The sequence below is a fragment of the Chelmon rostratus genome, chromosome 2 (assembly GCF_017976325.1).
Source record: "Chelmon rostratus isolate fCheRos1 chromosome 2, fCheRos1.pri, whole genome shotgun sequence".
Taxonomy (NCBI): Eukaryota; Metazoa; Chordata; class Actinopteri; order Chaetodontiformes; family Chaetodontidae; genus Chelmon; species Chelmon rostratus.
The window spans coordinates 29,870,965-29,893,810 of NC_055659.1; the positions used below are offsets into that span (position 1 = coordinate 29,870,965).

Consider the following 22,846-nt stretch of genomic DNA (forward strand, 5'->3'; position numbering starts at 1 on the left):
TGAAGTGTGTTGTTCTGAGGTGTGTGTCGTCCATTGGAATATAAATGCTCTGCCTTTTCTTGTGGTGGCCTCCCTTCCATTGAGCTGTGCTCTGATCCGCTTCCTGCGCTGAGGCAGACCTGACTCACCCTGTGTGCAGCCCAGGCTGCAGCCCCGGGGCCTAACCGAACAAGCCCAACTTGACAGCCCTTTAAACGTCCCGTTCGCTCGTCCTCTGCAATGACACCTCTCCTCGCACATCACACACACGGGCCTCTGCAGATGCAGACGGCGAGGCCGGGCCCGGTCATTTCCCCGGACTTGGGTACCTTTATTTGCGATTTGCGCAGAGCAGCAAAAAATCCCACGAAACCGCAGCATCATCCAGAAGATGATGCGCAGAGAGAGGCGGGGGCCCGGGTGCACCGGGTGCCCGGAAAACACTGCAGAGAGACGGGGCAATACCGTTCCGAGCCTCCTGCGCGGGACCGGAGCTGCGTTCCGTACAGCTATCATTTTCCCCAGCCTCGGTTCGCATCACCACCCCGGTCTGGCTCCGCCAAAACCGGGACACCACCCGATGCGTCAGTGCGATGGGGGCTACAACTACAGAGCATCACAGCAGAAAGTAGAAAGAGTGCGCCTACCTGCGCTGGTCCGCCGCTCCTGGCCCCGCTGCTGCACCGGGCACCGTCAGCTCCGCAGCGGCATCAGACAGGACCACCTCCTCCTCTGCGCGGTCGGCGTTACCGGAGCTCTGACTCCGTGTTTCCTGTCAATGCGGTGCAGGTCTCTCTCTCTCGCTCTCTCTCTGCCCTGTTCCCCTCCTTCAGCTGTTCTCTCTCTGCTTCGCAAGCGCGCCTCCACGGTGGTGCCGCCGCGTGCACACGCCGCACGCGCAGCCAGGGGTTGGCCGGCAGGTGGAGGGGGCGGAGGGGGTGGAGGGCATGGCAACAACGAGGGCCCCCGGGGTGGAGACCTTTAGTTTCTTCTAGCTTATTTTAGTACCATTTTCTGATATGAAACAATAAACAAGACACTAAACCACATGCACGAGGCTGCACAGTTAATTTATCACAAAACTGTGAAAATATTTCTATTCATACTGCAACCCCACATCAGCACAGAACCACGTCATTAAATCACATAAGAGTGAGCTACAGTGAAAACACAAGGCTTTGATAAGGCCTTCAGACTGACTGTAGCATCAGCAGCTGTCTGTCAGGTTGGACGTGGTTACAAAAGCAGTTTCATGGTGGAAAAAGCATGAGAGCATCCACAGAAACGTTTCTCTCTGTCCACTTATATGCTCCCTGTATGTTGTTTTGTCACTTAACTTCCAACGTAGTTAGCTTAGCTGTTAACGACCTCTGCTAGCAACCAACAGAGCTTCAATGAAGTTTTATGTGATGTCTAAATGTTAGTCTAAAGCCTGAAGGTCAAAGCTCTGGTGGGAAAATACCACAGTACAGGCCGAGTCAAATTTGATCATGCAGAATCTCCAAAGTGTGATCTGTCCACAAACCATCAGCACGAAACACCATGATTCATGTTAAAGATTCATCATTCTCTGCAGGTAAACATAACAGGTGCTGTATGTTTACCTGCACTTCATCTGTACTTGGGACGATCACGTCACTGAAAACTGGACGTTACTCACAGTCACAACCCCTCTGACTGAGTCTAGCAGCTTTACACACGAGTCGGTAAGTTCATAGTAAATGCAGGACTTAGTCACTTTCACAAAAAGCTCCAAATATTTTTTTAGCATGGTGTGATTCTCAAGTACTGAGTGCACTCAGTGACTCAGCGTGGTGAAATAAGGACAAGATCTTACCAAAATGTCCTCACTCGAACACTGAACCAGCCAGGAGTGAGCACACCGTCTCACTGTGAGGGCTGCATACATCACATCATTAATCAAAACATCCTCCGAACCGTTTATTCCTTATTACTGTATATATACCTCTCGAACTACATGCATGCACGCTAAAACAAAGCCTGTGCAAAGGAAGGCAACATAAAAAATATCTTTCCTTCATGTTTGGGAAACAACAGCAAAATAATGTATTTCGAATAAAATGTGTTTTTTTCCAATGAAAAATCGTTATTTGATTGTTGCTCGTTCAAAACCATCAGTAGCTTCACTTTACTTGTTATTGCCAGTCTCAGTTTGGGCTTGGAAACTGCACATTTTCAATGAAAAATCTGTGTTAACAACTGGGCATGCAGCATTTTAAAGATGTGGCCATTTGTAGACAGATGAGCACTAATGAAAGACTGTTGAGCTGCATTATGGGAAATGTAGGATCCAGCATTTGGAGCTTGAAATATACATATTTTCAGCCTCTGCTACAATTTTGACCCTCATTTTTAAATCTGCCTGTAAATGCTTAAGTGTGTTTCTTAAATCACAGTTTCCACACACATATGTTGCAGGAATAATCACCTTTATGGCTCAAATGGCCATGAGGGTAAACATTGTGACTGATGTCCTCTACACAACAAAAAAGGGCCTCCGGTTTCCCAGTAGCTCAGGGAACTGGATGCCACATTCTCACAGATTGCGTTTTATAATGTGGTTCTTGGCTTTGACTTCATATGGAGTAGACTGTCACCTGGCTGCATGGACCACCAGCTACCTCACCAACAGACCACAGTATGTGAGGCTTCGCGACTGTGTGTCGGATGTGGCAGTTTGCAGCACCGGGGCTCTGCAGGGCACTGTGCTCTCTCCTTTCTTCACCCTCTACACATCAGACTTTAGACACAACACATCCAGCTGCCACCTCCAGGTGTTCTCTGATGATACAGCCATCAATGGATGTGTATCACAGGGGAACGATTTGAAATACAGGGAAGTCGTCACTAACTTTGTCAACTGCAAGCACCACAGACTACACTGGTGTGCATCCAGGGATCTGACATTGAAATTGTGGAGGAGTACAAATACCTGGGTGTACACCTCAACAATAAACTGGACTGGTCCACGAACACTGATGCCCTGTACAGGAAGGGCCAAAGTCGTCTCCATCACCTGAGAAGACTGAGGTCCTTTGGAGTATGTAGGACATTACTGAGGACTTTCTATGACTCTGTGGTTGCATCTGCAGTCTTTTACGCAGTGGTCTGCTGGGGCTGTGGAAGCTCTGAAAGGGACAGAAAGAGACTGAACAAACTGGTCAGGAGGGCTGGTTCTGTCATGGACTGCCCTCTGGACACCATTGAGCCAAGAGGACGATGTTAGCCAAGCTGACATCCATCATTGACAACCCCTCCCACCCCCTGCATGACACAGTGGGGGCCCTCAGCAGCTCCTTCAGCAACAGACTGCTGCACCCACTCTGTATGAAGGAACACTACCGCAGGTCCTTTATACCAACAGCTGTCAGAGTGTTCAACTCCAGCGTTGCCTAACTTGCCTCACTGGTTTCCATATTCAGACTGTTTTTTGCAGTGATGTGTGATTTATCATACACCTAGTACCTTGCAATACTGCTCTCTTTCACTCTGATTGAGTACTGTACATATATATGCATAATAGTATTCTACTGTGACATATACATATTTATTTCTGTGCAATATCATTAATGCTATAGTCACTTTATCCACCATGTGCAACTTGTGTATAGTCTGTGAAATTCTACAGAATTTTTGGCAGTATATTTTTATGGCATTTAATTTCCCAGCTGGGGATCAATAAAGCATATCTTATCTTATCTTATCTTATCTTATCTTATCTTATCTTATCTTATCTTATCTTACATACATTTATGTGAAAAGTCCAGTGATCAGAACTTAACACATGAAGCAGAAAATGAAATATTTACTCAGTATTTTATGAGTAACACAGAAATTGGCCCCTCTAGTTGTCACATGTGGAGGATTTCACTTGTTTGGTTGTGTGACACAGTTATTTCCTATTTTTAGCAGACCCCTGATCTTTGGAAGATGGTAGAAGAGTTTCTGTGTCGTGTGTGTCTAAGAGAAAGTGTATGTTGTGTATTGTGATTTTCTAAGGAAGTTCTATTTATTGTATATGGAGCAGCTGTTGCTCAGTTCATAAGGATTTGGCTTGGGGACCGGAGGGCTGGCCAGCACAGGCCAGTCGATGTGGAGGTGGGCCGGAAGCTGGAGAGGTGCTGGTTCACCTGTGGGGCACCGCAGAGGCATCCACACGCACTGCACCTAAACCCTAACTGCTCGTGATGCTCGAACCATCACCCTGACATCTCTACACATCATTTAGGTTTCTCTGCGTGCCTGTGTGTATTTTTTTAATTGGTAGTAACAATAAATCTCCAGCAGATGGCAGTAATGCTACATGATGACATGGATAGATCAAGACAAACAGGAGTTACAATTTTACTTTCATATCTTTCAGGTGACTTAAAATGAAAATGAGAATTCCAAAAAGAAATGTAAAGCTAACAGAGCTACAGAGGATGCCATCTCCACTGACCTCCACTTAGCCCTAATGCATCTTAGCAACACCTACAAACACAGTCACCCTAATGAAACTTAGCGCTGATAGTTCTGATGCTCAGTGATATCGGTGAGGTGGGGTGCCTGCAAAAAGGATGCTAAAAGACAATATCAGCCCCAGCCACAGCCTGTTAACCCTGCTGCCGTCTGGCTAGCGATACAGAAGTAACCACTGCAGTACTACCAGACTACAGACCGGCGTCCTGCCTCAGGCTATGAGACTTCTCAGCTCCATAACATCCTCCATACTCCACCAAAAATAAATGACTCTCATAAACCTTTTCCCTGCATGGAACTTTTTGTTATGCTGGTTTTGCAAATTACACTACCACCACATTTTGTAGTACCCCCATTCCCACTATAACCAAAGTTTTGGTTATAGTGGGAAATATTACTCATATTGTACTGATACTGCACATATTCTATGTGTGTGTGTATACTGTATGTACACATTTACCATATGAAAGAAAGGGGATGTAGATGTACAACAAAATTCTATTTACAATAAAGATATACTGTAGATGTGTGTGTGTTTGTGTGTGTGCAATATTTATGTGTTGTTTGTGATAATGCCACTGTACATATTCTCTGTATATATAACATGTATCTTTCTTATTAATAAAACTTTTTTCCTTTTTATTCCTTTCTTTAGGACCACTTTTATATACTTTGTTCTATTTTACTACCTATTTTATTGTTTTATTTTATTCTGATTTAGGTATTTGTTTACACAGTTCTGTGTGTGTAGCATGGAGGTGGATACAACTCAGGGCTGCTATAAGCATTATAAGTGACTGCAGTGGGCCCTCTATCCACCACGGCCCTGTCTGTTTGGTTTGTGTCTGTTTGAATTTGCGTTTTCAGGGAAAAGCTCTACTCTAGTCCATCATGGCGGATGGTTTGACACGAATTCAATGTGGAGTGATTGGAGGACAAGGGTGAATGAAGATGCCATTCAGTCAACATCCCAGTGCAGGAAGCTGAAGCGAAACGGAGCAGAAACACAGAAAGAGAAAAAAGCAGAGGACAAAAAAATACAGGCAAGAAATGATCTTTCCATATTGATTGAGACTTTTATCCTTACAGTAGCTGTTAACATGCTTTTAATTTGAAATGAAAAAGGTTTGTAATTAGCTATCTGATATCAGGAAGGCTGGCTACCATGTTACAATGCTGCCACAGTGCTACCTAATGTCAGTGTTAGCTGATGCAGTATTGGAGCAAAACATTATGACATGCTTATGAATGTGTGACGACAACTCGCTGTCAGATTAGACTGTAAGGCTGTTGTATGAGAAGCCTTTGCCTTTAAGTGAGAACGACTAGAGGAACTTACTTTGGAATAATGTTATATGCTCGTTAGCCTTAAGTTAGCTGATTACCTTTGGCTTTTATGTTGATAAAGGATGCCTGGTCACAGGCATTGGTCTTTTTCATGAAAGGATGAGTGGGGCCTTTAGGCCAGAAGGGTGGTGGTGGTGGTGGTTTGAGTTTGGGGGGTATAAGATGTGTAAGATGCCACAACATACATCTTTCCAGAAGTCCAGTGGGAAGTGTTTTCTGTTTGTTGCTCCTTTGCGTTGGATGTTTGAGCTTCACTGTGCAGAATGATGGAAGAGCAGAGTTTGACACCTGAAGTCTGCTTTCACATTCCTCTGCTGAAGAGGAGTTTCTCTGTTCTCACCGTCAATCTCAGGTCAACACGAGCACATACACGAAGATTTGGTGACACTGTGCTAGCGAAATAAGTGTGATGTGGGAAGTTGTGCAGTGCTACCAGTGTGTGAGTGGACACTAAGTGTCTACTCATTACACAAACATGAGTGGACACCTTGTCTACTCACACAATGATAATGGACTTGGTAGAAGTGGTAGAAGTCTTGTGTCGAGCAGGAAAACCAATAAATGATCATGAATATTTTCATATTCATAGACTCTAGATTTTTTTTGCGAATGAGTGAGAAGGCGCAGATGCTATCTGAAGTATTTTTAACTGAATAATTGCACTTTTTGTGACAAAACCAAATCAAATTATCATTACAATCACCTGTCTTAGCATATGTCTGATTGGGATCTTCATGTTTCTATTTTGTGTCTCACATGTCGTTTTTAGAGCAAGAGATTAGTAACTAGTTGTTATTACACCTCTGCTTTCCCTGCTATGACAAGTCAAATGTGTGCTGTGAGAAAGGTCTGTTGTCAGTTTTTTCTTGCCCTCGTCAGTCAGGGAAATGCAGTTTTACAATGCAGGGGACAGTCAGAATTGACTTCATTGACTTGATTGATTTCAGTTATCTCTGCTCTCACTTCCATTTCTAACTAACCTACAACCTGTTTAACTGTCTCTCTGCTAATGACTATCACCATCACCATGTCTGCACTTTTAGACATGACAAACATTGGCAGGTAAAATGTTCGGCAAAATTATCCTTTAAATCCTTTGAGTATTCAACAACACAATCAATGGATCATAAATCTTTATGTACAACACTTTATTGCACAACAGACAAGACACACAGTCAAACACCATTATTGTACACTGTTTGAACCTGAAATGTAGCTACTTAAAGCATTTCAAAGTTTATAGATGGTCGGGGTAGTTTGTTTGTTCACTTGGAGTGTGGTGCTCGGCTCCAGCTGGCCCTCTCTCTGGTGTGGAGCCTGAAGTGGGTGTTGAGGTGTGCTGACTGGTTGAAGCATTTCCCGCAGACATGGCAGCGGAAGGGCTTTTCCCCTGTGTGGATGCGGTGGTGCCTCTTCAGCATGCTGACCGTGGTGAAGCTCTTCCGGCACACTGCGCAGCTGTACGGCTTCTCCTTGGTGTGCCAGCGCATGTGGACCTCCAGCTGGCAGGCAAAGCTGAAGCCCTTCCCGCACTCTTTACAGCTGTGCCACCTCTGGATGCTCTGGCTTGGGTGAGAGGAGCGAGATGGAGGGGGCTTCAGGGATCTCACATTCTTAATTTGCAGTATGTGTGCGTTCTGTTTGCCATTTGAGCGAAGCAGCCCCTTCACCTGCTGGTCTGTTTTCTGAGTCCTGTGACTCTTTGCAGGGCTGGCACAAAAACTGCTCTGAGCGGCTCTGCAGTTTGAATTAACAGTCATGGGGGATGGTAGGCAGTTGGCTGGCTGCTGTTTGCTGCTGTCCTCTCTGTCACTCTCTGCCTTTACCTCCTGGGATGTAAGCGGAGGTGGGGAGACACTTTGTCTGCGACACACAGTCTGGGCTGGCGGAGGATTTGGCCTCTGTAGTGGCTCGACGTGACTGCAGTTTCCTTCCTCAGACTCTCTCGCTTCTTGTGAACAATCTGCTTGAATGCTTCTGAGTTTTGGCTCTTCTTTGATCTGTGGCAGCAGCTCCACACTGCCGCTCCACTGAGACTCACAGGGCTGACCATCTTCTTGGGGCTGAGCAGAGTGAGGCTCTGAAAGGTTACAAACACCACAGTCATCTTAGGTGTATTTGCATAAACATGTGGTGTTAGTGCATCTTTTGTAGGGATGCTCAAAGATGGACTTCAAGTGTATTTTTATCTTTTAGTCTTTAATGGAAACAAAGTTCTGTTTTCACTATGGTTCCACCAGACTCCACTCAAAAATCTGAACATCTAATCTTGTTTACGACAAATCATGTAGACCTTGAAACTATTTCAGTTCTAAGGTAAGATACGATGAGACAAGATGAACTGACAGGTTGTACTGCTAAATTTAGCACATATATTCTTCACCTGATGTCTGAAAGAAACCTCCCGTTTGAGTAACATTTGCTGAACTCATCACTACAGTGACGAGTTATTTTAGGAAACAAACTATATGTTTGTGAGCTGATTTGAAAGTCATCTTCAGTAAGTTTGAGAAACACTGAGAAGGGAAGTCAGAAAGTTTCGAAAGAAAAACTAACACATGATTGGTTTTGGTCTTTTTCTAGGATTTGTTGACAATAAGAGAAATATAGAATGACAACAGTTTGGAATAATCTGAATATCAATGTTCAGCTTCCTAAACTACTCATTGAAACATGACTTTGCTTTGGGGTTTGACCTCCAGTTAGCTAGCTCTCTCTTTAGAGCTCAGTCATTCTCATCAGTTTTTTCCTTTTGTTTATGACTAGCCAAGGCCTGCCATCCCTTCAACATGTCCTGTATCAGTATTCCCTGTATTAACCCCTAAACTGGCTGATATTGAAACATTACAGTATGTTACTCTATTCTCAAATGGGTTTGTGGGCCAATTTGTTGGAAATAAACATGTATGTTATCATACAACTAGAACCAGATTCTTTGAAACATGATCATAATGTGCTACTGATAACTGATTCAATAACTTAGTAACTTAATAACTAGCTGCTACAAGGGGCAATTCTACCTTGTCACTTATTTGTTCTATGAGTCAAATAAAGAGTCACTGTACTAAGTGAGATGGGCAACGTGACCGAAGTAAATATCACAATAATTATCACATTATCATCATTCGACATAAGTTGCACCAAGATTCAAGTCTGAAGTCATCTTGTTCTTTTCAAGACATACATGTTTGTAAAGTTACACTCTAATGTTGCAACATTTTAAACTGCTAGCACTTTGTAAACCTCATTATCTTGTTTAAGGACATTAGCTATGTATAGAGACAATGATTTATCATATTGAATCACTGCTCAGCTCTATCATTTTCATTGTCTCAAATTTGCGATCATCAAATGCACTGTATCCATCATTTACAGAGCTATACAAATGTCGATTTCTGGGACAATAGACTGTAAACAAACTTGCCAGTTTTCTTCCACTGATGTTTTGTGGTCTATGTTTATTATTATTGTTGTTGATTATGTTGTTCTAATGACCTGTTTCTTACACTGTCGTACTGTGCGTTTCGTTTCAATGCAATAACCAAAATGTAAGTTAGCTAGCGTTAATGTATGACACAGGCTGAGGGTCCGGGTGTTAGTCACAACACACAACTCTACCCGTGAGCACAGCCCCATTAAAAACGGATATATTTTGAGTGAGATGTGGCGTAACATTCAGTACATCAGTAAACAGAGCATATCAATGACAAGCAGCACAGCCAGCAGCTGGTCCTCACCTGGCTGCAGCAGGAGCCGTTGGACGGCTACATTGAGCAGCCGTTTGAGCCGTTCGTTCTCCTCTTTGGAACGCAGTATTTCGCTCTGATACTCCACCACCGTGTCTTTAACGGCGCGAAAAATCTCTTCGGCGGCCGCTGTCAGCCTGTCGTTCAAAAACACGTTCAACAGCTCCAGTTTGGTCATGTTTTCTCCCGCTGTCTCCAGAAGCGGAACGTCCTTCTGTTTACATCCACTAACCCGGAAGTAGAAGCATACCGGCTTCTGCGTACAGTCAATGGTCAGCGGGACCCCGGTACCGCCACCGTTTGGACGGGAGACCACACTGCACCATGTTTCTCCAGAACTGGTTTGAAAATTGGATCTATCAGTGGCAACGCTCAATTAACAACCAGCAAAGTCAGAAACTGCCCTGGGGGCCCAGAACAGCAGGAGTTCATAAGCTCACTAAATATGAAATGTATATTACTATATAATGTTGTGTTTAGTACCACAGACTAACTAACCTGTGGCAAGGTAGTATTATTTCAGCACAGGAGTGCAGGTCTGTGGCCTGGGCATATCGTGAAGCTGCTATGTCAAGTCTGCTCTGTGTATGATACTTAACAGGAACTTGGAGGTGACATTATACATACATAACACAGAGATTGCCTTAAATGCACTATATATGGAACAATAGTGACATTCCAGTAAGAAATCACTCTTTGAAAATAGGGTTTCTAACTATCATTTCATTTAGGCAGTTGATCAGTTCAAATTCTGTCACCCTATCCAGAATTTCTTTCTGAATTCAAACTCCTGGTCACCCCCAAAGACTTTGCTACAGTGTTAGAGACTATTACTTCAGAGGCTGTAATACTATTCAAAAATGTGTAGGTGAAAAAAACATGAAACGCAAAGACAGTGGTGAGTGAGTTTAGGTTTGGGTTAATTGATCGATTCATTGATTTTTGTAATTATCTGCTTATTCTGGATTTGATGCAACAAAACCTTTCAAACTGGGACAGGAGCAACAAAAGACTGGGAAAGTTGTGGACTGCTCCAAAAACACCTGTTTGGAACATTTCACGGGTAAACAGGTTGATTGGTAACAGGTGATAGCATCATGATTGGGTATGAAAGGAGCATCCTTGAAAGGCTCAGTGGTTCACAGCGAGGATGGAGCGAGGTTCACCACTTTGTGAACACGATTGGCTCGGGCTCAGTTCGTATTCTGTTTTAATATACACTCACCTGCCACTTTATTAGGTACACCTTGCTAGTACCTGGTTGGACCCCCTTTTGCCTTCAGAACTGCCTTAATCCTTCATGGCATAGATTCAACAAGGTACTGGAAACATTTCTCAGAGAGTTTGGTCCATATCGACATGATAGCATCATGCAGTTGCTGCAGATTTGTTGGCTGCACATCCATGATGCGAATCTCCCCTTCAACCACATCCCAAAGGTGCTCTATTGGATTGAAATCTGGTGACTGTGGAGGCCAGTTGAGTACAGTGAACTCATTGTCATGTTCAAGAAACCAATCCAAGATGATTCAAGCTTTATGACATGGTGCGTTATCCTGCTGGAAGTAGCCATCAGAAGATGGGTACAGTGTGGTCATAAAGGGATGGACATGGTCAACAACAATACTCAGGTCGGCTGTGGCATTGAAACAATGTTGTTGGTACTGAGGGGCCCAAAGTGGGCCAAGAAAATATCCCCCACACCATTACACCACCACCACCAGCCTGAACCGTTGATACAAGGCAGGATGGATCCATGCTTTCATGTTGTCAACGCCAAATTCTGACCCTGCCATCTGAATGTTGCAGCAGAAATCGAGATTCATCAGACTAGGCAACGTTTTTCCAATCTTTCATTGTCCAATTTTGGTGAGCCTGTGTGAATTGTAGCCTCAGTTTCCTGTTCTTAGCTGACAGCAGTGGCACGCAGTGTCAAAGTCACTTAAATCACCTTTCTTCGCCATTCTGATGCTCGGTTTGAACTGCAGCAGATCGTCTGAACCATGTCTACATGCCTAAATGCATTGACTTGCTGCCATGTGATTGGCTGATTAGAAATTTGTGTTAACAAGCAGTTGGACAGGTGTACCTAATAAAGTGGCCGGTGAGTGTATGTTGTATGCAGTCCCAACTTTTCGGAATCAGGGTTGTAATTGAAATACTACTACCTCATTGTAATTTTTGTGTGACATGAAATAGATAAACATAGAAGGATGTGTTTGTTACAAGCTAAGTTACAAAACAGATACCAATTCTATCTTTCATGCATGGGCACTTGATATTAGTTCGCAAACATGGCACAAAGTTAAAAGTATTTTTTATTTACACAGTAATTTGTACAAGTCACTTTGAACAGTAAGTTTGTGGGAAAGGGTCAGGACAAAACAAACACATATTATGACCAAAAGTTGGTCTTTTCTCAGACCACATTGACAAACCAATGCTAACACAAAAGAGAAAAAGACAAACAAAGACAGCATTGTTGAACTGTAATACAGCATCTGTCAATCATATAAAGAACATATAAACATCAGAAACCATCCCTGAGGTGTTCATTAATTAACAAATACCAGGAGCACTTAACCCAGACTAGTTATTCCAAAATATGCCCACTGAATAAAAGAACTGCTTAAAAAAATACACACATTTCAAACATTACAAAACCAGTTAGGGACCATCACAGATAGAAGGTGCACTCCACAAGATCTTGAAGAGAATTCAACAGAGCACATATACCTGATGGATAAAATGATCAATAACAGTAACATGACTGACAAACTTTGGATGTCCTCTCAGGTGCTGACCTGAGCTTTGTTGACAGGGTCATTGTTGCAGTAAAATTGAAACATGTATTTGTCATAATCTGGAAATTAGCTGGGCAACAGCAGTCTTGTCCACTCACTGTTATAAAAAAAACAAAGGTAGTTGGGGGCAGCTACTGTTAAGTGCAGTATTCATTATTTCTAGATTGAGCTTGCTCTTCCCTTTGCATACACAGTATACACATATGACTTCTCTCTAAAATGACACATTCATCATTCCTAACATTTAACTTGCAGGAATTCTTGACAAACTCTTCACGTCTCCCAGTACCAGATCTTTTTTTCATTTTCTCTTTTCAGGAACTGATAAATTTGACAATGATCATAAAGAGACATGATAAAAAAATCAACGCACTGCAGAACAACACCTGGGGCATCAGATAATCATTTGGACAGGAAATGAAAATGAAAACAAAGATGAACCTAAAGCTTAAAATAAGTTCAACTTTTAAGAAAAAGAAATGTCTTTTTGAAACACTTTGTGGTGGATAGTGGGTGATGGTCTTCACTTCCTTAAAATATAGAGTCACCAGACACGGTTGTGGGTGACAAGTTAGAGCAGCGTGTTGATCGAGCTCAATGGAGCCCTCAGCTGTCAATCATCTCTGACAGTTCCTGCAGCAGGTCATCCTCTCCGATGGCAGGGTCCACGTCTTCATCCTCCAAATGGTCGTCAGTGAATTCATTGATCAGCTCCTCAAAGTCGTCCACAGCAGAGGCGGAGGCAGCAGCGTTGGAGGTGGAGATGGTGCGGGACGCAGCTACGCTTGTTCTCCGTGACTTTGGCTGAGTGGGAGTCTTCAGCACTGGGCTGAAATATACAGAGAGTCTTGTTATTTATGTCGTGTCTGACAATGCTTGGTTCATGTCAGATGTGAAAAACATCAGAACAACTTTAATCGATTTTCACTGGGACAGTCTCAGAACTACCTTGTTTGTGTGGAAAAGTCCGTAAAGGTCATATTGAGCAATGACATATTTGAGGTTTTTTTTTAAAAAAGAATGAACATTTTTTAAGAAAGGATGTCATCACTGATTGTTCTTCATCAGTATTTCACACTCCTCGCCTGGGGAGTGATGAGTTCACATTCTATAGTAAACCAAACATTACAAGGTCAACACGAAAACACTGTCTATCCTGTAAAAATCATTGTTTCTTCATGATCACAGAATCATACGTAAAGAAATTGCTAGTTATCACTCCCCACGCCTGCGTACAAGTGCACTCATTAGTGCTGATGTTCAGAGCTGAAGTTTTAAAATCTCCTTGGACCTTTACCTTTGGGGGACTGTACAGGCCTCTCTGGCAGAAGGAACACTGACAGTTGGCTTGGTTTCCTGGCTCTGACTGTGTTTGAAGACAGGGACAGTCTGGAGCTCCTCTCTTAGTGGGCTGGAGCTGCAGCCTGAGTCCAACAAGGTGCTGGGACTAGGTGGTACAGCAGAGCTCAGCTGAGCCTCTGCACTGGAAGATGCCAACACCTGACAATGGAAGTCACTGGAAGTCATTAACAGCACTAGACTGTTTAGATTACACAAATCAGGAAATATAAGGGAACACAAGGCAAAGGCAAATATGAAATGTGCCACATCAAATTAATTTAAGACACATCTGAAAAGGTCCTGGTACGTGCTCCACACAGGCATAGGAAGTATAAATTCACCATCACTGGCCCTGTGTGCCGACCTACCTGTCTGTCTCTGCATGTTGTCTCCTGTAGTGGCTCCTCCAACACTGTGGAGGCGCTGTTCAAAGGTTTAACAGCAGCGACAGCAGATCGCTCTGCTCCTCTCCTCTTCTGGCCTGGTTTCACCTGCACTGCAAGCTTCATGACAGACGGCTTCACATTCAGTTTGGGCCTCACTAAAAAGAAAGCAAAGTTTTAATGCTATAGAATGGCAGAGTTGAAGAGCTCTTTATCCTTCCCTGGTATCATTTCTGTGTGGAATAGACACAAACCCTGTCTAAAGGCAGTTATTTGTAGATGTGGCCAAACAATCACATTTCTCTCAGTAAAGTAAAACTGAGTTTCTTTTTACATGCCATTTCAGAAGTCACAGAGTACAGACTGTACTCTGTGAAAAAGTTAGGCTTTCCTTGCCTATCCAAGTCTAAGGTGGGTTACCTTACAAACACTTATTCACAGAAACATGGGTTGCAAAATGAAGTATGGATGACAGAGTTGAAGGTGGGGTACCTTTGGTATCTGTAGTGTGCTCTGGGGATTTCTTCTGATTATTGTTCAGTGTTTTTTCAGCAGTAAAGGCCTCTGCAACAGGACCCTGAGGAGACACTCTGGTCTGCTTGGCTGGTGACAATGTGGTAGAGTTTGTGTTTTTGTCTGGGACCTCCCTTAAGCTGCTGGGGCTCTGAGAGCAGGACTCAGTCTCAGCCTCCAGTGGAGAAGAGCTCTGCTTCACAGGGACTGAGGTACCAGCAGCCCCTCTGGTACCAGGAGTAGTATTGCTGTTCAGAGCAGCCTTGGATCTGAGGGGGATCAGTTTACGAACAGGGACCTTCTGGGTGGAAAGGGTAGTGTCAGGGACCGGAGTGGTGGAGGAAGGTGATGAAGAGCCTGGCGGTGTGAGACTGACTTTAACAGGAACCTTTCTCTTCAGGGTTCCTTCAGTGGTCTGTTTCTGACCAGGTTCTGCTTCACTCGAGCCTTTGGCCTGCTCCTCCATTTCCTGCTTGCGGAGGCGTTTCTCCCTCATGATCTCCTCGAAGGTCTTGACCTTGACACTGTTACCATTGGTAACATTTGTCTAGAAAGATACAGATACAGATTAATTACCATCACATAGAGTCAACACAATAACAAGTAGCCACAGCCAATACTGCAGTATCCAAGAGACCATACCTCAGAAGCAACAGCATGACTTTTCAGTGGCTTCTCTGTCACCTCAGCACTCTTCTCTGCTGTGGTGTTGCCTGCTGAGTCCAACATAAAAACTATGTTAGAAATTCAGAAACATGGTACAAAAGATAATGCTTCGTAAACTCTAAATGTAATGTGTCAGAAAGACATTTACAGTCGTAGAATTAATAACTATAACTGTGTCCACACACAGGGAACAAAACTCTGTGATCATGACGAATGCTGTCTTACTTTGGGACGCTGGTTTACTGATGCGCAGTAGGCGTGGCTTCTTAGCACTGTTTTCCTCAGTATCAGAGCTGTCTTTGTTTTTAGCCTCCAGGGCCTGCTGAGCCTGAATCCTCTCTGCCTTCTCCCTGCGGATCTCCTCCAGGGTCTTTACTCTTACACCCCCGAGGTTTATGGCCTCAGGACCAGGCTTGGCTGTGTCAGGCTCTGCCTGGCTCTTTCCCAGAGCTTTCTCCACAGTGTGTTTGGCCGTCTTATTCTGCTCCTGCTGTTCTTCCTGTCTTCTCTTCTTGGCACAAAGAATCTCAGAGAACGTTTTAACGTGGCTAATGGAGTGGTCTTTTATGCTAATGGCTCGTTTGACACCTCTGGTGGTTTTGGTACTGCTGATTTCTGGAGCCACGACTGAAGGGCCCCCTTTTGACTGAGACTTTGCTGCCTTCTCCTGTTTGATCTCCTCCAGAGTTTTGATGTGAATCTGCTCAGGACCTTCCGTTGACTCTTTGTTGGTTTCAGCTGTTGGTAAATGTGGGGGACAACAAAAAGATGTTAATCATTACCATCTTTTCAGACAAAATAATCAACAATCACCGTCATCATCATCAACCTCTGATCTTCTTCAGATTTCTTACCTGGTTGAGTGGCAACAGACTCTGCAGACAATCCAAGTCTTTCCTTGACAGGCATCAAAGCTGCAGAAGAAAGAAGTTTAAATAGAAATATCATTAATACTAGACTGGAAATGATGAGCCCCATCAAAACAACAACCTGGTTACATACACATTTCATAGTCGCAACACTGCTCTTTGCATCTTAAAATACATCATCTATCATAAGCATGATTTGGGTAAAACACAGGCGCTCATGCTACTCACCTTTCTTCAGGGGCATTAATGGCGCTTCCTGATCCACAACTCTGCCCAGACGCTCAGCTAGACTCCTTCTCAGTGGGACACCTTCTCTGCTTTTCACATCTACACCAAGGACAAGTCATGAGCTTCTAATCTCTACTCTAAAATTAGCATTATTAGCACTCAAATGAAATCTGTAGATGAGGTTTAACAAGGGTGCAAATTTACCCGTGCTGGGCATCTTCCTCCCAAGCCTTTCAGTCACACTGCCTCTTGGGCTCTCAGCTTCTTCAAGTAGGCCTGGGTTAAAAGAGGGACCATTTGCTGGTTGAGAACAGGGTCATCATCACATTAGAAACAGAGCCAAGACAGGCGCTGCTTCAAAGCTATGAAAAGTATACTTCAGTGCAGTAGGACCTATCTGTCAATAGCTATAGTCCAGTCATTGATTTGTCCAAAACATGCAGTGCGACTGAAATACACACGAGCAACTGCTGTCTACTGTCAAGCTAGTATGAAAGTTTTCTGGATTCGTTATTAATCTGACACTCACATTTCTTTAAACTAATCATACATATTTCATCAATTGTATGTTATTGTATGTAAGTATGTAAAGATAAAGGTAGATATGGGAGGAACGTTGCAGAGTTGGGTATCCAACTCTCTGAAAGCTGACAATCTCACAAGTCCTGCTCTTTACCGTCTCTCGCTTCATGCAGGCCTGGTCGAAAAAATGACCGGATGTTTTCTTTCTCTCTGTTGGCTGAGGTATCAGCACTCTGGATGGGGTAACCAGCTCTCTTCATGCTGGCCTTCAGGGCCTTCCTCAGCCGGATCTCCTCCAGCGTGCTCACTCCAAAGTTCAGCGAGTCATCTGTCAAGGCACAACATTATCTCATAAACACACAATTTGGAAGTAGTACCACTTCGGTCACAAATTATGATGAATTATGTTTGTGAATATATATTTGAATTGCAAAAAAAAAATGTGAAAATCTGGTTGTGGAACAAAGTGAAAATTAATATCTAACTTTGGGGGGAAGAAGCAGTACTGCCACAGCAGCTGCACTGAAAGCACTGCATTATGAACAGGAGGTACAAAATGTTTCTGTTGTTCCGTAATTACTTTTTTATTCCGGGAAAATCTGTTGAGCTTGGACATACTCAAGTCTGAGTCCTCCCTCTTGCTCCTCTCCCAAATCAGTGAATTAAGGGTTTATTTTGACCAAACCAGTTGGTGGTGATTGTTGGAACAGTGAAAGATGAACAGGGAAGACTTTAGAAACAGTTGTATTTTGTTTCTGTAGCATTTGAATGAAGTTTGCTCTATGATGATAAAATGACTGTTCAGTTGTTGACTGTTTTTGTGAGCAGAGTCTGGTGGCTTTGGCCAGAACGATATAACAGCTGACTCTGGTTAAACAAAATAGATCTTACTCTGTTTTGGACTGTCTGTGTAGGGATCCTGTCAGTGGCAAAAACCCTTTCAGTGGACGTATACTGACGCCCAAACATCTCACCTGATTTGGGTAGTTTTCTAGAGGAAGAGCCAAGCTTGCCATCCTCTCCCTCCTCTGAGAACTGGTCTGGAAACATAAAGACTCATGAGTGATTAAGGCCACAAGGAAAATTCTGCCTCAAAATGAGGATTAGAGGAAACAAAGAAGTCATTTTAAGATCAAATCCAGGTTACCGTCTTCATCCTCGTCATCATCTGCTGGATTGATCACCACAGGTGGATGGGTGGGACTCGGTACTGGCTCCTGAGCTTCTGTCTTGATGACACCTCTGAGCTGAGGATTGGTTGCAGTGGGGAGAGGGGCAGCTGGTGGGGGAGCTGGTTCCTCATGCGGCTGTTCCTCATTCTTGCTTAGACCTGGGAGAATTACATCGATTATCATTACCTTCTTTCATAGGTGGATGTTTAATTATCTTAAACTGTACATGTCAATTGTCAGCGTGTTTGCTTAAACAATGCCCACTCACTTTTATCAGGTGAGACAAACATGCCGTCAATGTAGCGGGGCTTTTCATGGAAGAAGGCACAGTGTGGCTTCTGGCAGCCGGCTGCTTGGTTCTCCCAATAACAAGGTATCTCCTTTCGGTTTTTCTGTTTTGATGAAAGAGATAAACAGCTTATAACAGCAATATGGAGATGGGCTGATCACATCTCAGTTAGATCTATGTACATAAAATTTGCCCTAATACATGACATCATAGCTGAATTCAAACTATATTATTTCAGGACGATATTTGTACGATTCTATTTTCACTTTTGTACACTGATTGTGTTATTATTTCACCAACAAAATACGGTTAAGATGTCGGAACAGAAAAGCGAACCCATGACTTTGGACTGCAAAGTTTGGAGCTAATAGCTGATATTATAGAGAAAGAGCCAATAATTCAATCAGCTTGATCTTGAAGGCAAGTATTTGGACACATAGCACATTTTATAAATATACTGGAAAAAAGCTTAAATAATAAGCTACAGACATTTCACTCATATTTTATTAAATGAATTGCTTTCATTGCATTGTAGCATACTGATTTGTTATTTGATTGCTTTACCAGTGTATCAAGTGTTCCTCCCAACAGGTCCAGAGGCAGGAGTGGAGCTCCTGGCTCAGGCTTAATGGGAGACTTTTTCTACCCTTCGGTAATGGCCACTCATGACACACGCAGCCTCAAGTGGGCAAAGCTTGAAGGAGATACTTTTGAGCTTTCAACTGAAAGCAACAGAAAGCAAAACAAATATTTCAATTTTACTTACTGTGATCTTCATGTGGCGAAACTTGCAGACATTACGGAAGCATCGTCCCTCCTGCCAGAGGTTGCAGACGGTCTCATTGCCCATAGCTGCCTCACAGTGTCTGAAGGGGCAACTGTCTCCCTGCACAACAAATGACAAACAGTAAGACACTGACATTCTTCCTCATTGTCACTTTCCGACTGGTCACATTATATGTGGAAATGTGAGCTTTGAACTCAAATGTTGCTTACTTTAGTGCAGGTGGAATAGTAGAAGAAGTAGCAGTCATCTCCATGGTTGGTCATAGTAATGCTGGTATGCGTCTTGAGTGACGGAGGTGATGAGGTTACGACCTTTAAGCCTAGCAGCTGGGTCTCTTCAGGGCCAACAGGACTCTTCCTGAGACAGAACACAGACCACAGCAAAATATGAGAGAGAGAAAGCCTACTCCATTACATCAAATCACAAGAAGTTTCCAACAGTCAGAGATGTAAAACTGCTACCAATACGGCCATCTGTAGTTTCTTTCTCATACAAAATTGAATGACTTGAATGACAGGATTCTTACTGGAATTAAGTGCAGTATGATTTTACACAACCTATGGGTTTGGGGTTGTTTTTTTTTCCCTTTTTAAGTAAAAATGGACTCATTTCTGTACTTTAAATGCAATCATAAATGCAAAAGTCTCTTGTAAAAACAATGACATGTGATGCAAAACTGGGGCTAGGGAGAGAGCAAAGAGGTGCTGTCATTTCAATGCAGCAATCTACTTCAGATCAAATGAACCATGCACTGAGGACAAATGTCCTCAATGTGACCTAAGCTCTATTTGTAGTTTGTTTGTTTGAGACACAGCACAGGACCACATAGAGGAACTGTTCTTTGAAAAGCACTTGCCTGCATTTACGTGTGAAGAGTCAAATGTACTGGTGAAAGAATTTGATTTTGCTTTATAATTATATCATATGACTTAAGGCTGAGCAGTATTTAAAGTCGCTGCGTGCAAAGAGTAAAAATCTGTATACTGGCAATTTTTTTTTACTTTTAGACGCTGTTGTCTGAGAAATGAGCAGAATAAAAAATGTAAATGGACTGAGACTTAAACCAAAAAACAGGAAACTCACGACACAACTAATTATGTAACGTGTTGCCCAATCAGTGATGTTTTTTCTCGGGGATTTAAAAACAGCTTCTGAGAAATGTAAATTAAGATGGCCAATAAGCCGCCACACATATTTTGAGTCTTCGGTTGGTCATTTTGTCTGTACTAATGCGCCAAATGTGGTTTTGATTTTAGTATTGTGCCACATTTACCTGAGGTGGCTATGAAGTCGTCTCCCTCCTGAGCGCACTGTTGGTAGGATGTCACCGAGGTGGTATGGAGTCCTGAAGGAACACTTGATCCATGAGATAAGAGGAAAAGGGGGGTGGATCGCCCAGAGACACTTGTCTTCCTACGACATCCCTTTTCTGAGACTGTCTGAGACATCTTTATCTCCGCCAGACAGCTAAACATTACTGATGGAGGGTGCAATATAGTCCTTTGGGGTTTTTTTTTATTATTTTTTATTAATTGGTGTAACCAAGGAAAGAAAGCAATAGGGGGACATACACAGCCAGAAAAGAAAAAAGGAAAAAAAAAAAAAACGATCCAAAAATGGTTAAATTGATGTGTTGAAAAGGGGACAAACGAGGGATGGTGGGTGGAAAAATCCTCAGCTTCTTCTTGGGCTCGGAGGCATTTTGCACACTTGGTGACATTTGAGTGATGCAGTAGAAAAAAATGGCAGGATATTCAAGCTTCTAGAGATTTTCAGCTGCTGATTACCAATGCTGAAGAGAAAAAAAAATCTTCTGCCAATGTATTCTGAAGGGGGCAAGCTATCCATATCCAGGGATTCCCAGAAAGGACCAAGAGGATGGTTTTAAACCTACAAATCAATGAAAAACGCTCCCCAGGGAACTGAAAATTGGTTATTAAGAGACAGACAGTTGTGCACAAATACAAAGGAGACAGTTGGACATTTCCACACAGAGATACAGCATCAAGAGTCAAGAGTAGAAGCACGCTAGAACAGGGGTCCAGGTCAGTGGACAAACTTGCTGTTACTACATTGCATTACAACCCACGTTTACATATTTCAGGTATCTAATCCAGAATGAAGAACAACTGAATTTGCAGTTTGTGGGAGCCCAGACCTGGGCTGTTTATGCAGTCTAGACATGGAGGCCTTAGTTCGACACTGATGATCGGCCTGAAGAACAACTCTGGCTTCCATCTTATGGACCAGGAAAATTAACTCTCAATAACAAAATGCACTTACACGGAAAAAAACGGGTTAAAAATAATGATTCACAGAGTTACTAATTCGCATTAAAAATAAATACTTCTGGGGGCACAGTCATAATAGTCACTAATCGGGCAACGTTAACATATCTGAGACCGCTTACTAGAATCGACGTTTCTTGGCAGATAACATGCGTTACAGGTCACCTTCAGTGTTGGTTCAAGATATGTATGGTCAAGCTTAAAAACCAAGACAGTCAAGAAAACAATCACATACTTACTGTTTAATAAAAAGTAGCCCAAAGCTAGCTGGAACGAACTACGAGCGATTCCCAGCAGTGATGAAGAAACACTACTGTACGACTAGAAATCGACAAACATTAAAATAACGTTAGCTAACTTTAAATATACAATAGAGGAGTTTTGAATATTAGTTAGCCTGGCTAACTATTCGCTGTTATCAGAATACTGAACATCAAATAAATATCAACGTTAACATAATACGCTCTTGTCGTTAAGGGTTATCTTATCATCTGCTCCATAACAGAGGCCTACCTAAATGACCAATTTCTATCGTTAGCTTTAGCTAAATGTTAAGACGGTTGTTTAGTTTGTAATTACCTTGACATTCACTTTTTCATATCTAACACTACAGTGTAACAGCCAAATATATTATGTAAACAAAGTATGCAAGGTTAATTACCAGTTTCAGATTTTAAAAGATTTAAAAAAATTGAGTAGTCTCGGAAAGACTCCGTCCCAGGCCGTTCACTGCCGCAGCTGTGCAAGACTAAAGCAAAATGGCGGCAGCAGGATAAAAACATGAGGGTGGGCCAACGAGTGTGCTGCGTTCGGGTCCACTGGAAAGACTGTAAATTCAGCAACTTCTTGATACAGAGATGCCTGTGGTGCTGTGTTTTCATGCTGTGTTAATTAGTTCTACTCCACTACAATTCAGAGGGAAATGTACTAGTTAACGTCGACCAACTACACAATTGTACTAAACATAGTTGAATCAAGAATAATAATCAACACAATATGATATAGGAAGATATACCGATATCACGGTTGCTTTCCGTTGCTGTATGAGCAGTCACCTTTAGTTTTGATACTTAACGTACAACCTGCTGAAAAAATTGCATACGTTCACACAAGTGAGAAGCGTTTATGATTACTTCCACCACCACTGGTTTTGCTGTGTTGTTGGTGTGTGTCGGTTAAATTATTTAAAGTAATTATAAACTAATATAAGAGCTAAACCGTTCATGGTGCAACAAATATATTCCCACAAGGGAGCAGTGTGAGTTCCTTTGGCTGACGTGCCTGAATTCTGCCCGTTTTGAGTGGATGGGCACTTTACTTATATACATTATCTTTTAAAAAAAAAAATCATTTCTCAGTTATTATGCCCTACATGGGGCCATGCTAGGTCAGGTCAGTTTCACATCTGCCACACTACTATACTGCTTGTC

General features: G+C 42.8%; 2 protein-coding genes across 6 annotated transcripts; both read right to left on the reverse strand.

Moving 5' to 3' along the window:
* Nucleotides 1-6,977: 6,977 nt before the first annotated feature.
* Nucleotides 6,978-9,755, reverse strand: LOC121624091 (zinc finger and SCAN domain-containing protein 22-like). Its single transcript, XM_041961704.1, has 2 exons — nt 9,546-9,755; nt 6,978-7,888 (listed from the first exon to the last, which is right to left on the reverse strand). Exons 1-2 carry the CDS (start codon nt 9,730-9,732, stop codon nt 7,074-7,076), a joined length of 1,002 nt encoding a protein of 333 aa, XP_041817638.1. The 5' UTR covers nt 9,733-9,755; the 3' UTR covers nt 6,978-7,073.
* Nucleotides 9,756-11,859: 2,104 nt separating this feature from the next.
* On the reverse strand, nt 11,860-22,152 carry zc3h11a (zinc finger CCCH-type containing 11A). 5 transcript variants are annotated; one of them, XM_041960110.1, is made up of 18 exons: nt 22,078-22,133; nt 21,656-21,737; nt 20,402-20,473; nt 19,338-19,485; nt 19,108-19,227; nt 18,321-18,444; nt 18,028-18,210; nt 17,855-17,920; nt 17,035-17,208; nt 16,563-16,634; nt 16,359-16,457; nt 16,116-16,175; nt 15,487-15,999; nt 15,238-15,311; nt 14,575-15,142; nt 14,068-14,240; nt 13,656-13,858; nt 11,860-13,187 (listed from the first exon to the last, which is right to left on the reverse strand). In XM_041960110.1, the coding sequence occupies exons 4-18, from the start codon at nt 19,389-19,391 to the stop codon at nt 12,965-12,967; spliced, it is 2,706 nt and encodes a 901-aa protein (XP_041816044.1). In that variant the 5' UTR covers nt 19,392-19,485; nt 20,402-20,473; nt 21,656-21,737; nt 22,078-22,133; the 3' UTR covers nt 11,860-12,964. The 5 variants fall into 5 exon arrangements, with proteins under 5 accessions (XP_041816044.1, XP_041816035.1, XP_041816052.1 ...); XM_041960101.1 differs by having other exon boundaries at nt 21,656-22,152; XM_041960118.1 differs by lacking the exon at nt 21,656-21,737 and having other exon boundaries at nt 22,078-22,144.
* Nucleotides 22,153-22,846: the final 694 nt, after the last annotated feature.